At 34.8% G+C, this 14,397-nt stretch overlaps 2 protein-coding genes across 25 annotated transcripts in view; one reads left to right on the forward strand and one right to left on the reverse strand.

Moving 5' to 3' along the window:
• LOC112644596 (uncharacterized) overlaps positions 1-12,369 on the forward strand; it is a 36,560-nt gene extending 24,191 nt beyond the window's left edge. For 4 of the 22 annotated variants that reach the window (XR_007413754.1, XR_007413748.1, XR_004810028.2 and 1 more), the window contains 3 exons: positions 7,503-7,554; positions 9,501-9,633; positions 11,809-12,363. The gene's annotated coding sequence lies outside the window, so the exon portion shown is untranslated. Of the gene's footprint in view, positions 1-7,454; positions 7,680-9,500; positions 9,634-11,808 lie in introns of all 22 variants that reach the window. The other 18 variants (XR_007413751.1, XR_007413746.1, XR_003126523.3 and 15 more) reach the window with 15 other exon arrangements.
• ERCC6L2 (ERCC excision repair 6 like 2) overlaps positions 1-13,931 on the reverse strand; it is a 161,059-nt gene extending 147,128 nt beyond the window's left edge. The window contains exons 1-3 of one of the 3 annotated variants that reach the window (XM_049115792.1): positions 13,809-13,931; positions 11,245-11,350; positions 10,422-10,573 (exon numbers count right to left, since the gene is read on the reverse strand). In XM_049115792.1, the coding sequence (XP_048971749.1) occupies positions 10,422-10,461 (40 nt within the window). In that variant the 5' untranslated portion in view covers positions 10,462-10,573; positions 11,245-11,350; positions 13,809-13,931. Of the gene's footprint in view, positions 1-10,421; positions 10,574-11,244; positions 11,360-12,885; positions 13,057-13,808 lie in introns of those variants that run through there. The other 2 variants (XM_049115790.1, XM_049115795.1) reach the window with 2 other exon arrangements.
• Between the last annotated feature and the right edge of the window lie 466 nt (positions 13,932-14,397).

The following is a 14,397-nucleotide window of genomic DNA, read 5'->3' on the forward strand; positions in this document are numbered from 1 at the left end:
AAGGTCTTCTTGCATTTATCATTGTCACAATAATGCCTCTTGTGGCTGTGAATTATCATAAGTCTTTCCATATTCACAATCATGACAAGATCTCTTTTTTTTCCCCTGTCAACCTTTTTATTACTTTTCTTCAAGAAAGATTATAGCAGTTCCTAAATCTGTGACAATTTGCATATTTGTTAAAGTTGGATATTAGTGCTATTTTTCTTTAAGATTTTTTATTTGTTTATTCATGAGAGACACAGAGAGAGAGGCAGAGACATAGGCAGAGGGAGAAGCAGGCTTCTCGAGGGGAGCCCGATGTGGAACTCGATCCTGGGACTCCGGGACTATGCCCTGAGCCAAAGGTAGACACTCAATTACTGAGCCACCCAGGCATCCCAACTGCTATTATTTTAGATGGTACTTAGAAGAAGCAGAGAATATAATGGTGGGTTCATATGTTATTGTTTATTATTAGAAAAAATATATATGACTAAGCAAAATAAGCCTAGAAACAAAACAAAGGTGATTTAAGCAAAGAAAGCCCCCATTTTCTCTTCCACTTTAAAAAAACTTAGCATTCATTCATATGCATGGATATTCTTTTTTTGTTTGAGATATAATTGACATATAATGATCTATTGGCATCAGGTGTACAACATATGACTCAATATTTGTATATATTGTGAAATGACAACCACAGTATGGTTAACATCTGCCATCATACAAAATTTTTTCTTGTGATGAAAGTTTTTTAAGATCTACCCTTTTAGCAACTTTCAAATATGCAATATGGTATTATTAACTATGATCACCGTGGTGTATATTACATCCTAAGTGGATATTCTTGAAGGAAAAAAAGAAAATTACCACTTCTTTCCACCTTTTAGAATTTTATTTTATTTTTTCTTAAAGATTTTATTTATTTTTTTAATAAATTTGCTTTTTATTGGTGTTCAATTTACCAACATACAGAATAACACCCAGTGCTCATCCCGTCAAGTGCCCCCCTCAGTGCCCGTCACCCATTAACCCCCACCCCCCACCCTCCTCCCCTTCCACCACCCATAGTTCGTTTCCCAGAGTTAGGAGTCTTTACGTTCTGTCTCCCTTTCTGATATTTCCCACACATTTCTTCTCCCTTCCCTTATATTCCTTTTCACTATTATTTATATTCCCCAAATGAATGAGACCATATAATGTTTGTCCTTCTCTGATTGACTTACTTCACTCAGCATAATACCCTCCCATTCCATCCACGTTGAAGCAAATGGTGGGTATCTGTCATTTCTAATGGCTGAGTAATATTCCATTGTATACATAAACCACATCTTCTTTATCCATTCATCTTTCGATGCACACCGAGGCTCCTTCCACAGTTTGGCTATTGTGGACATTGCTGTTATAAACATTGGGGTGCAGGTGTCCCGGCATTTCATTGCATCTGTATCTTTGGGGTAAACCCCCAACAGTGCAATTGCTGGGTCGTAGGGCAGGTCTATTTTTAACTCTTTGAGGAATCTCCACACAGTTTTCCAGAGTGGCTGCACCAGTTCACATTCCCACCAACAGTGTAAGAGGGTTCCCTTTTCTCCGCATCCTCTCCAACATTTGTGGTTTCCTGCCTTGTTAATTTTCCCCATTCTCACTGGTGTGAGGTGGTATCTCATGGTGGTTTTGATGTGTATTTCCCTGAAGGCAAGTGATGCAGAGCATTTTCTCATGTGCATGTTGGCCATGTCTATGTCTTCCTCTGTGAGATTTCTCTTCATGTCTTTTGCCCATTTCATGATTGGATTGTTTGTTTCTTTGGTATTGAGTTTAAGAAGTTCTTTATAGATCTTGGAAACTAGCCCTTTATCTGATACATCATTTGCAAATATCTTCTCCCATTCTGTAGGTTGTCTTTTAGTTTTGTTGACTGTATCCTTTGCTGTGCAAAAGCTTAGAATTTTAATTATTATATAGTGATACATATTACTGGTCTAAAGGAGTATAGTACAAATCTTGTTATCTACATTATTTAAAACAGATCATCCCACCAACCTGGTCACAGTTAAGTAGAGGAGAAAGGTCTGTAGACCAACTATAATATGATAAATGATGATAAATGACATGTACAAAGGTTTGCTGCATTTTTCTAATGAAGCTAATATCTTTCAGGCTCTAGATATAAATATATAAACCAATAATAATTTGCATGATTCTTTTCCTATGTATTTTTTATATCATATATAATCCAAAAGCCATTTTAATGGACTCAGTTTTATTTTAAATTCCATTAAACACCAATTTCGCTTCTGCCATAAAAATTATCTAGCTATTGGAGCATGTTGGTGGCTCAGTCAGTTGAGCACCCAACTCTTGATTTCAGCTCAGCTCATGATCTTCAGGGTGAGAAGATCACGCCAGACTGCACATTTACTGTGGGGTCTGCTTGTACCTCTCATTCTGTTCCTCCCCCCACTCATGCTCTCTCTCTCTCTCTCTCTCTCAAATAAATAAAAAAATAATGTCCTTATTTTTTATAATGTCCTTAGCTATTGAGAGAAATGACAGGAAATATTAATAAGTTTTATAGAATCTTAGAAAAGTTGGCAGTCCCCTTAGTGTCTATTTATTTAGTCATTCATCTATTTAGAACACCTAGCATATGTCAGAAGCCTTGATAGGCACTGAAGATACACTCATGAACCAGAAAGCCATGGTCCCTGCCCTTATAAAACTCAAAGTCAGTAACTTCTCCAAAATGGTTAACTAAAAGAAGATCAAATAGACTCCCACACAGTTAACTAAAACAGATTGTTATTATTGGAATAATTTTTATACTCAGTCCCATTATAGTAAAATTTAAGAATATCAAAATAAAGAAACAACTTCCAGAGATAGGTAGCAGATCACCTGCATATGAGTAGATAATGTTCATTTTAGACACTTCAAAAACTTCTGCAAGAGGACAAGTGTATATATATATATATATATATATATATATATAGTACTGAAGGGGAGAAAAATCTCCAAAACTAGTACTTTGCACATTTATTCAGACTGTAATTTAAAGAAGGGAGTGCAAAAACAAACAAAAATCTCTACCATTTAAGGCCTCAGAAACTTTGCTACACAAACACGCTCTTTAAAAAAGAAACAAGCAATTCAAGCACAATAATAGTAGGAGACTTTAGTGCACCATTTACAATAATGGATAGAATAACTAGATGGAAGATCAATAAGGAAAGAGTACACTTGAACCACATTGTGGACAAAATGGACCTAACAAATGTATACAGAAGCCTCCTTCCAGAAACAGCATAATACACGTTTTTCTGAAGTGCAAAAGGAATATTCTCCAGAATAGACCATATGTTAGGCCATAAAACAAGTCTTAATAAGTTTTAAAAGACTGAAATCATACAAAGTGTCTTTTCCAATCATAATAAAATGAAACAAATCAACAGCAGGAGGGAAACTAGAAATACAGATATTAAACAACAATTTCTTAAATAACTCAAAGGTCAAAGAAGAAATCATAAGGGAAATTAAAAATATCTTGAGAAAAATGAAAATAAAAACATAGCATAGTTAAACTTATGGGATGTGGCAAAAGTACGGCCAAGTAGGAAGTTTATAGCTATAAACATATTAAAGAAGAGAAATCGCAAATAAACAGCCTGACTTTACAACTCAAGGAACTAAAAAAAGAACAAATTAAAACCAAAGCCAACAAAAGGAAGGAAATAACAAAGATTAAGCAGATATATAGAATAGAAAAACACTAGAGAAAATTAAACCAGGAGTTCTTTTTAAAAAAATCAACGAAATTGACAAACATTTAGCTTATGTGGACTAAAAAAAAGAAGACTGAAATAACTTAAGTCCAAAATGAAAAGGAAAATATTATTACTGATGTTATAGAAATAAAAAAAAGTTTTGAGAGTACTATAAACAACTGTACACCAACAAATTCAATAACCTAAATGAAATGGACAAATCCCAAGAAATGTACACCCTGCCAAGACCAAATAAGAAGTAGAAAATCTGAGTAGACCTTTTACTGATAAGGAGATTGAATCAGAAATCACAAGTGTCAACAAACAAAAACCCAGGACCAGATGGCTTCACTGCTGAATTCTACCAAACATTTAAAGAATTAGTACCAATCCTTCTCAAACACTTCCAAAAACTTGAAGAGGAGAAACACTTCCTAACTCATTTTATGAGGCCAGCATTAATCTGAACTAATTACTAAGAAAACTATCAATCAATATTTCTTATAAATAAAGTCCTCAACAAAATACTAGCAAACCAAATTCAATGGCATTTTTTTTTTTTAGATTTATTTATTTTAGAGAGTGAGAGAGGACAAGTGGGGTCAGGGCAGAGGGAGAGAGAGAATCTGGAAGCAGACTTCCCACTGAGTACAGAGCCCAACATGGGGCTCCATCCCAAGATGCTAGATCATGACTGGAGCTGAAACCAAGAGTCTGCCATCCAACCCATCCACCCAGGCACCCTTCAAATTCAACAATGTATTAAAAGGATTATACACTGTGACTAAATGAGATTTATTCCTGGGTGCAAGGATGGTTCAACATACAAAAATCAATGTAGTACACCATAAAAACAGAATGAAGGAAAAAAACAAAACATGATCAATTGATGCAGAAAAGCATTTGACAATTCAATACTCTTTTATGATGAAAAACACTCAACAAACTAGGGACAGAAAGAAACTAATATAATAAAGCCCCTTCATGGAAAATCTAGATCAAAAATCATACTTAATGGTGAAAGCCTAAGCACTTTTCCTCTCAGATCAAGAACAAGGCAAGTATGTCTACTTTTCACTGTTTTTATTTAACATAGTATTGGAAGTCCTACCCAGAGGAATTAGGCATGAAGAAGAAATAAAGTAAATCCAAATTGGAAAAGAAGAAGTAAGATTATTATCTCTGTTTGCATATGATAATAATAATATATATGATAATATATATGATATATGATAGTAATAATAAAAAGATAATAATCTTACTAATTATCTCTGTTTGCGTATGATATAACCTTGTATGTGGAAAGCCCTAAAGACTACACACACACACACACACACACACACACACACTCAAAAAAGCTGTTAGAACTAATAAATGAAGGGCCTTTCGGATGGCTCAGTCAGTTGAGCATCTGATTCTTGATCTCAGCTTAGGTCAAGCCCTGCATTGGGCTCCAAGCTGGGCATAAAGCCTACTTAAAAATAACAACAACAAACAATAACAACAACAACTAATAAACGAATTCAGCAAAGTAGCAGGATACAAAGTCAAAATGCAAAAATCAGTTACATATATATCCACAAGCAATAAACAATCTAAAAGCAGCCCAATTCAAAAATGGGCAAAGGACTTTGATAGACGTTTCCCCAGAGACAGTATGCAAATGGCTAGTAAATACATGAAAAGATGTTCAACATCACTAATCATTTGGGAAAGGCAAGTCAAAACCTTACCTTACATCCATTAGAATGGCTATCTATGTGTATACACATAAAAGAATTAAAAGTACAGACTCAGATATTTATATACTCATGTTCATAGCAACATCATTCACAACAGCCAGAAGATGGAAGCAATCCAAGTGTCCATCATTGCATGAATGGATAAACAAAATGTATATACACAATAAGATATTATCAGCCTTAAAAAGGAAATCTTGACACGTGCTGTAACATGGATGAACTTTGAAGACATGCTAAATGAAATAACCCAGACACAAAAGAACAAACAGTATATGGTTCCATTTAGATGAGATACCTAGAGTAGCCAAATCTACAGAGACAGAAAGTAGAACAGTGTTTGACAGAGGCTAGGGGGAGGACAGATGGGAACTTATGTTTGATGGGTACAGAGTTTCAGTTTAAGGAGATGAAAAATGTTCCTGATGGAAGGGTGGAGATGGTTGCACAAAAATGAGAATGTACTTAACACTACTGAATTGTACACTTAAAAAAATAGTTACAAGGGGTAACTGGGTGGCTCAGTGGTTGAGCATCTGCCTTTGGCTCAGGTCGTGATCCTGGGGGCTTGAGATCGAGTCCCACATCAGGCTCCTCACAGGGAATCTGCTTCTCCATCTGCCTATATCTCTGCCTCTCTCTGTGTGTCTCTCGTGAATAAATAAAATCTTTTTAAAAATTAAAATAAAACAAAAACAGTTATGATGGTAAATTTTGTGTACTTTACCACACCTAAAAATAAAAATGGTTAAATTAGTAAATTTTATGTCATGTATATTTTACCACAATTTAAAAATACATAAAAACTTCTTGAAGAACTCCAAGAACAATAAATTCAAATGATGTTATACAGACATGGGAAGAAGGAGTGAGCAAGTAACTTTTTAAAATTCACTATTGTCTAAAAATGTTAGAACAAAAGATGAAGAAGGAAAAGAAAAGATAAAATGGGGAAAAAACACATAACAATTCAAAACTGAAATTCCAATGTAAACTAAAACATTTCAGAGAGCAGCTAGAAAGAAATGGGAGAAAACCAAATGATTTGTATTGTTTGAGGGAAGGTATAGATACTGATAAATTTAGGAAATAGAAAAATAAGAAAAAGTGTAACAATAGGTCTTAATAAGTTAAGGATAACCCATTAGAAGAGTAAAGTTAGAATGTAAATCTCAAACCAGCAGAGGAAATTTTTATCTGTTTGGAAGAAAGAAAGAATAAGAAAACAAAGAGGAAGTATGAAATGCAGAAATAAATCGTTTATAACAGTAATTATAGTAAATGTAAAAGGTACTCCTATTGGATTACAAAACAAAACGCTAAATGCAAAACTAAGAAACATCTAAAACAGAAAGATACAGAAAGGTTGAATTTAAAATAATTGAAAAAATATAACAGGGAAATATAAACAATCATAAAAAGGACTAACATACCAATGTTACTATCTATCAGAAGAGAATAAAAGGCAAAGAGCAACATTATATATAGATATTATACAGATCAAGAAAGTAAAGCAAATCAGGACATTTAGCAAAGATGCTGGGCACAAGGTCAATTTTTAAAAGTCGGTAACGTTTCTCTGTACCAGCAATGAACATCTAAAAAAACATAATAGAAACTAATTGTCTAGTAGCAAATTTTTAAAATAATATACAAGATCTCTATGGAGAAAGTTTTCAAGCCCAATTATAGGATATAAAGGTCTAAATAAATGGAGAAACAGTGTACAAGATTACTTAACATTCAAAAATACATTGATTATATTGAGTACACGTATTCACAATAATATGTATTCATGGGATCATTTTAGGGAATATTCAATTTGTAGCAAGTGAGGTTGTAGGTAGTCTAGTGTACTTATGATCATTTTCTTCTAGTCTAGACTTTTTAATAGGTATTGATCAAGGAGTTTGTCTTTATATTTTTAATATTTACTGTTGCTTCAGCCTGACTATTGTTCCCCCAGATCTTCTCATGGCTCACATTCCAAGTTTATTCTGATTTCTGTTGTCAGATGCTTCACTGAATCCATCTATTTAAAAGAGCACCCCCGTCACTCATCCAGGGTAAGGACCATCGATCCTTATGTGACTTTTGCAGTGTCACTTTCTTGGCTTTCTTGGTTGTTTGCCAGAGGATGGATACCAGATTCAGACCATTGACATCTAGTCAGGAAAGAAAGGAGGAGGAGGTACAAATGGGACTTTATAGCATTTATCACTACCTAATGTTACATATTATATATATTTTATATATTCATTGTCCATCTCCCTTAAGCACCATGAGGGCAGTGACTTCTTGTTATGGGCACAGCACATACAATGCTCAGTAAATATTTGTTGAATGAATCAGTTGAATATATACAAGAATAATTTCTTTCTAGTGGGCAAATATATTTAAGAAGAACATCAATTAAAATTAATTTTTGGCAAATTGATAAATTAACTTTTAATAAACCAATTTTTAAAAACATTGCCCTCCTCTACCATCAGATAATATACATTAAGGGCATATCAGCTCTCTATTTAATTCTCAAATGTCTAAGTGAATGGATAAAAATATCTCCTTTTCTGGTTTTAACTCTTTTCTATAGTATGTATAATGATTCTCAGATGCAAGACACTGTATAGTAATTCACATTGTACACTTTACTGTCTTTTTATAATTGAATTTATTCCTTCTGGACTATTTTATCCCCTCAGTATCTAGTTAAGAGGTAAATTCTGAAAAGACTGAAATGTTGCCCTAAAAACAGATATTGTGCATAAATAGTCACATCAGTCATAAATAAACATTCTCAACTTTCATCTTATCTTGAGAAGAGCTTAAAGAACTAACTTAACCAATTGTAATAGATTTGTAATTAGTTTAATGTGCAGTCTCTATGAAACCTTTCAGATATGAGTTTTCCAGATACTTATAGCTTGGATTAATTTAAAATGTCACAATTCTTTAGAGACTTCATGTTACTTAATACATATTATAAATACAGCACAGAGATTTCCCTCACAGTTGGTACACTAAAGAATTTAGTTATGTTTATAAATTGCATTATTTTTATAATTCACAATACATATTATTACTCTAGAAGCTGATAATCTGCAGTTTAGATAGTTCTAAGATCTACTGCCTGTCAGTACAGATAAGTATATTTAATTAAAAGTCACAAACAGATTACTGAGAAAAAAAAAAGATGGCACTCTGGCAGGAAAAGACCAATTTTTGGTATAGCATACCACATTCTTTTTTTTTTTTAATTTTTTATTTATTTATCTATTTATGATAGTCACACACACAGAGAGAGAGAGAGAGAGTCAGAGACACAGGCAGAGGGAGAAGCAGGCTCCCTGCACCGGAAGCCCGACGTGGGATTCGATTCCGGGTCTCCAGGATCGCACCCTGGGCCAAAGGCAGGCGCTTAACCGCTGCGCCACCCAGGGATCCCAGCATACCACATTCTAAATGAAAATGTGTAGATGACTTATAAGAATGCAAAGAGGTTGAATATGAATGACATAATTCAACTGGTAAATGTGTAGCATATATTTTGCTAAGAAATTATAAAGCACAGGAGAAACGTCTTACTTAATGCCACTTATAGTTACAATTTTATGAAGTCATTAAGACGTTTAAGATGGACCTAAAGACTCACAATTCACAAGGAATACACAGGAGAGATAAACAAGTTAAATAACACTGGGAAGAAGTAATCAAGTAGATCTGAATGTAGAATATTACACAAAAAAACTGGCCTGGATACTTTAAAAATTCAATACCAAAGAAAACAAAATGTGTGTTGAGGGGTGGAGAGTACTGGGGACAACTCTGTTCTAAATTAAAAGACATTAAAGAGACACCAAAAATCCCAGCTATACAACATATTACATAAAATATATTTGGGCCACAAACGAAGAAAATGGTATATGGTCTGAGTATTGGATAATATACAAGTACTGTTAAGTTTCTTGAGTTGTGTTAATGATGTGATTATGCAGTGGAATGCCATTTTCAGGAGATGCAGCTGAAACATTTAGGGAAGAGAATCACGAAGTCTGTAACTTATTTTGAAATGGATTCAGCAACTGTACACATAACATGCACACAAGCCTACATGGCAAAATATTAACAACTGCTGAATCTAGATGGTAAGTATATGAGTGATATGAACGCTTGTTGTGTTTTTCTTCCAAACTTTCTATATGCTTAAAAATATTAATAATAAAAAGTTGATAAAAACAAAAATTATTTAAGCATTTATAATAGAAGTTCCTCTTTGAATTTTTGTGATCATGGTATCTCCCCTGCCAGGTAAGTATCCTCTTTGAATTTTTAAAAAAGGATCTAAAGGAATTCTCTATCAAAGATAAAGAGCTAAGTTCAAGAATGAACAAGCACTCCTTGCAGAGAATGCCATTGGCTTGATACTAAATAAAATGCCAAGAAAACAATGACTATCATCCTTAAGATATGGGCAGTTAGCCTTACAATATCAATTATCTGTTTCTAAGTATTATGTACATTCTCAGGATAAACAAGGATGCCAATGGCTTAGAGTGCTACACAACTTTAAGTTCATAGAGGTCAGCATATTATCTTTGCTATGATAGATATCCAATCTTTGCACAATTTTTTTTTAAGATTTTATTTATTTATTCATGAGAGACACACACACACAGAGAGGCAGAGACACAGGCAGAGGGAGAAGCAGGCCCCATGCCGGGAGCCTGATATGGGACTCCTTCCCCGGTCTCCAGGATCACACCCTGGGCTGAAGGTGGCACTAAACCGCTGAGCCACCAGGGCTGCCCTTTACACAAATTTTATATAGCAGTCAGATGAAATCCTTAGTATAAAATCTAACAATCTTTGGAAGCAGAATGACTAAATATATTTTACTGTTTAGCTAACATAGCACATGAATTAGTGAGTTTACCTGAGTAAGTGTGGACCTCGCTGAAATTGTGTTTTGGCATCTCTGTAATGCTGGATTAAGACCAAGTGATTCCCAGAGGATGCTGGTGTTTTGTTTTGTTTTATTTTTATAGCCCAGGCTGGAGAAACAAACTCAATAGCAAACTGGTCTACCTGTAAATATAAAAGAGAAAAATTTAGCCAAAGAAATATCTGTTAGTTTTATACAATGGTGATAAAAATTACTCTCTTAATATTTGGCATTGACATTTATTGATACAATACTAAACAATGTGATCAGAGATAAATTATTAATTCAGGGGCCTTTGACAGAATGTAATGATAATTGTATAATTTAAAATAAAGTTTATGCACAAACTACATCATATGCTGTGATCTAAATTAGCATGAAAGATCTATAACTGTTGCTACATAATTTTAATAGTCCTTGCTATTTACTCCACAATTAATACCCAATTGCTCTTTGTTTTCTTTTTTTTTTCTGTTTATCTTGCTTTTATTCTACCACCCCATATACCTTCCCGTTTTTTTTCCCCCTTCGCTTTAAATATGTTTGGAAAATCCATCATGATAGCCTGTTGTTTCCAACAAGCCCTGAGAACATTGACAAGTACTGGGTCATGGTCCCTCCAACATTTCCTCAAACCCAGTGTACCACCACAGTTTCATCTGATACTACAGCATCCCTGCCAACCCTTCTCAAGTGCCTTAATGATCCCGGTCTGCTTTGAAACCCACCATGAATAATATAGGTTTACAGGATGATTAGGGAGAGAGAATCTGGCTCTGAGAGAGCTAATATTAAATATTAGCTTTCTAGTTACCTTCACTGAATGTAGATTTCCACCTTGCATGTAAAAGCCCACTTTTCAGTCAGCTGCATTCAGAGACTACTGGTGCCCATTTCTTAGGAAGAATGTTCTTATTTTTCTGAAAATCCAAAGCACAAGAAAAAAGTATTATTCTTCATTGCCATGTAAAGAACTCTTTAAAAAGATCTCTACAGCAATAGAAAGTCAGTGTCTTCTGACTTTTTGAGAGGTAGAATTTGGCAGCAATAAGCACTTTGCATCAATATAACATTCTGATCTCTTGAAAAGAAAGTTTCCTATTATAGAAGTGGTTATTTGTTAAAATTGAAATAAAGGCCACCTGAAAAGAAACTTCTACACAGAGACTCATTTCTTCTACTAGAAGATGTCAAAAGTAGAAGCTGGTTTAGTCATCGTGAGATTGCTTATCACCAAGGAACATGTCAACTGAGTCATTTAAGGAACATCTAAAATGGACTTTTAAGAAGTCAAAAAGTTTTCTTCTCTTGATCAGTAGAGCAGGGAGGAGTATAAATAAGTATTCAGTGACTAACTGGTAAATGTTCTTTCCCACAGACTCAGGACACCTGAGAAGCCCACAAGGGAATACATCAGAAAGAAAAAAAAAATAGTGCTAATATAAGAGATAATCGTTTATTTTCTTGTTTCTATGAAGAATGTTTTTTTGTTTGCAGATTCCAATAATCCAGAGAGTAGAAGAAATTATGCCAAAGATTAAAGTAAAACTTGAAGAATTGCCTTAAGTATCTAATTGTGGTTTTACAAATCTTCCATCTTGATTTGCTAGAAGTTTAGACTCAATCTTTTGCAAAATGGTGAAATAGGGACAGTCTGTAACAACTTTGTCTCCTTCCTTCCTTGTGGTTGCTCTTTCCCTCCCTTGTTGGTGTCCCTTCTGGTTACGTCCGACTGTGCATCTCCAGAATCTTCTCTGATTCCTTCACCACAATTACTCTGCTCTCTTAAAGATGCACTAAATGACTGGCTTGATAATCTGCCCTGCAAAGGATTTGAAACCCTCTATTTTTCTTTCATGACACAGATGCTTATGGACTACTGGAGTTTTGTTTAAAAATATTAAAGCATATCTTTCCAGTAAATTCTATTTGGTTCTATTCTATTCAGTAATTCTATTTGTGATGTGGTTGTTGACTTTCATTATAAATTAGACATATATTATTCTGGAAGTAATTTTAGTGTCTGGATAAGGCTTAATGTAGCAGCTGTTAAAATTACATATTTAAATGAACTCATGGGTAAAAATTATGAGTGATTCTCAAAAATATTAATAATTTTCAAAATGTTAAGAAAATACTAGACAAAAAAAACAAAAACAACAACAAAAGAAAATATTATACAATTATAACTGAAAATAACATGTCCCAAGCCCAATTTTTGTAAAGTACCTGAAATTTGGTACGTGCTATAATTGTGGTGATTCTGTATCTTTACCTTTAAAACTATAGCAATTTCATTCACTTTACTTCAGCTTGAAATGACCTTAAACTTAAATGTATTATTTTCTGTATAAAAATGTGCAACTTTCTGAGCACATTGAGATTTTTCCCCTCCTTATAACTGGAGCCCTACTCCAGCCCTGGCTCCTACTTTAGAAGAAAGATTGGATTTGACCTCTTTTTGAGGCAACTGGCTGTCCAGATGAAAGACCCTTGTAGACATATCTCCTACTCCTCCACTGGCCCATGTGTGAAGAAGGAATACTCTTTTTCCAGTGACCTTGGTACACAGGCATCTAGAATTATGATAATTGTGTTCTGATTCAAATCTGGGGCTGCTTTTTTTCTCCTCATAAGCAGACAAAAAATATCATCAGTCTCTTTTTGCCTCCTGATACCCTCTCAGGACCCTGACATAAGATGATGACCTCCAGATGTTATCACAAAATACCCTAAATTCAGGGTGTGCCACTCCTTTGTGACATAATTCCAAGGCTACACCATCACCTGACTAAAAATAGACCATAATGATAATCACAACTCATCTGCTCTGTGGGAACTCAAGATTTTCATATTCCTGCCAGATATTTGGGGCAGTTGGAAGGCACTCATTTCCCATTCCTGAGGCTTAAACACAGAGAACATCTGTTCATGTGGCACAGTGCTACCTCACTTTCTCCTTTTAAGGGTAGTATTTATCTGAGTAGGGAGCTTGGGATAATGAACTGAACACTTACGGCTTAGTCTTCCCTCCTTTATTATTGGAGTCTGCTTACTTGCAGAAGACATGCTTTAGGCTGCTCTTGATAATAAGGTAACTAATAAAGGTTTTGCTATTGCAGGGAAGCAAGGCATTGTGGTTTTCCAGCACTGCCTTTAATGGATGAATAAACCTGTCTAATCCTCAGGTTAAATATTGGGAATCTCATTCTTCTCGTGTCTGTATACCTTCTTCTCTCAGTGCTCTATCAAAAATGAGGCTGACATTTTGGTCACCATCTGTGTGGTTCCACTTTCCATCTCAAATGACTCAGAACTCTAATGGAAGAAGACCTCCTTGTGTGTCATTCCACTCCAGAAGAAGTAGATTCCACAAACCTGTTCTCTTGGTCCCCACAAGGTAGCCTTCACTTTTCCCTTCTACCTCAGAGGTAAAATTTCCATTCCCTGCAAATATCAAAAACAGTTGAGATGCCCCCAACATGACAATAGCTATAATGGAAGGTACTGCTCCTGCTGTTGATGTGGGAACCAAAGCTGTAGAGGAGATTATGTCCATATAAAGGATCCTCTCCATCACTGCTGGTGGTACTCCTTATTGCCAAAGCTGCTGACACTTTCAGCTCACAATGCCCCACGTGATTTTAACTGATGAGCTCCATATATTTATTTCATCCTGGGATCCAGGCATGAGGATATGGGGACCAGTCTGAAGGACAATCTGAGGGGAAAGATTCATTGCTCCTCAGGAAACGCACATATCTTAAGTGTGCAGCTAGATGAAACTTATATTTTAATACACCTAGATCTAAAATATAGAATATTTTCAGTACTCAAATTCTTTCATGCTTCCTCCTAGCTCGATTCCCCCCACCCAAAGGTAACCATGATCCTATTTTCTATCACTATAGAAATTACTTAATGTAAATGGAATGATAAAATATATACTCTCATGCCTTTTAAGTGA

This window comes from Canis lupus, chromosome 1 (assembly GCF_003254725.2).
Source record: "Canis lupus dingo isolate Sandy chromosome 1, ASM325472v2, whole genome shotgun sequence".
Classification (NCBI taxonomy): domain Eukaryota; kingdom Metazoa; phylum Chordata; class Mammalia; order Carnivora; family Canidae; genus Canis; species Canis lupus.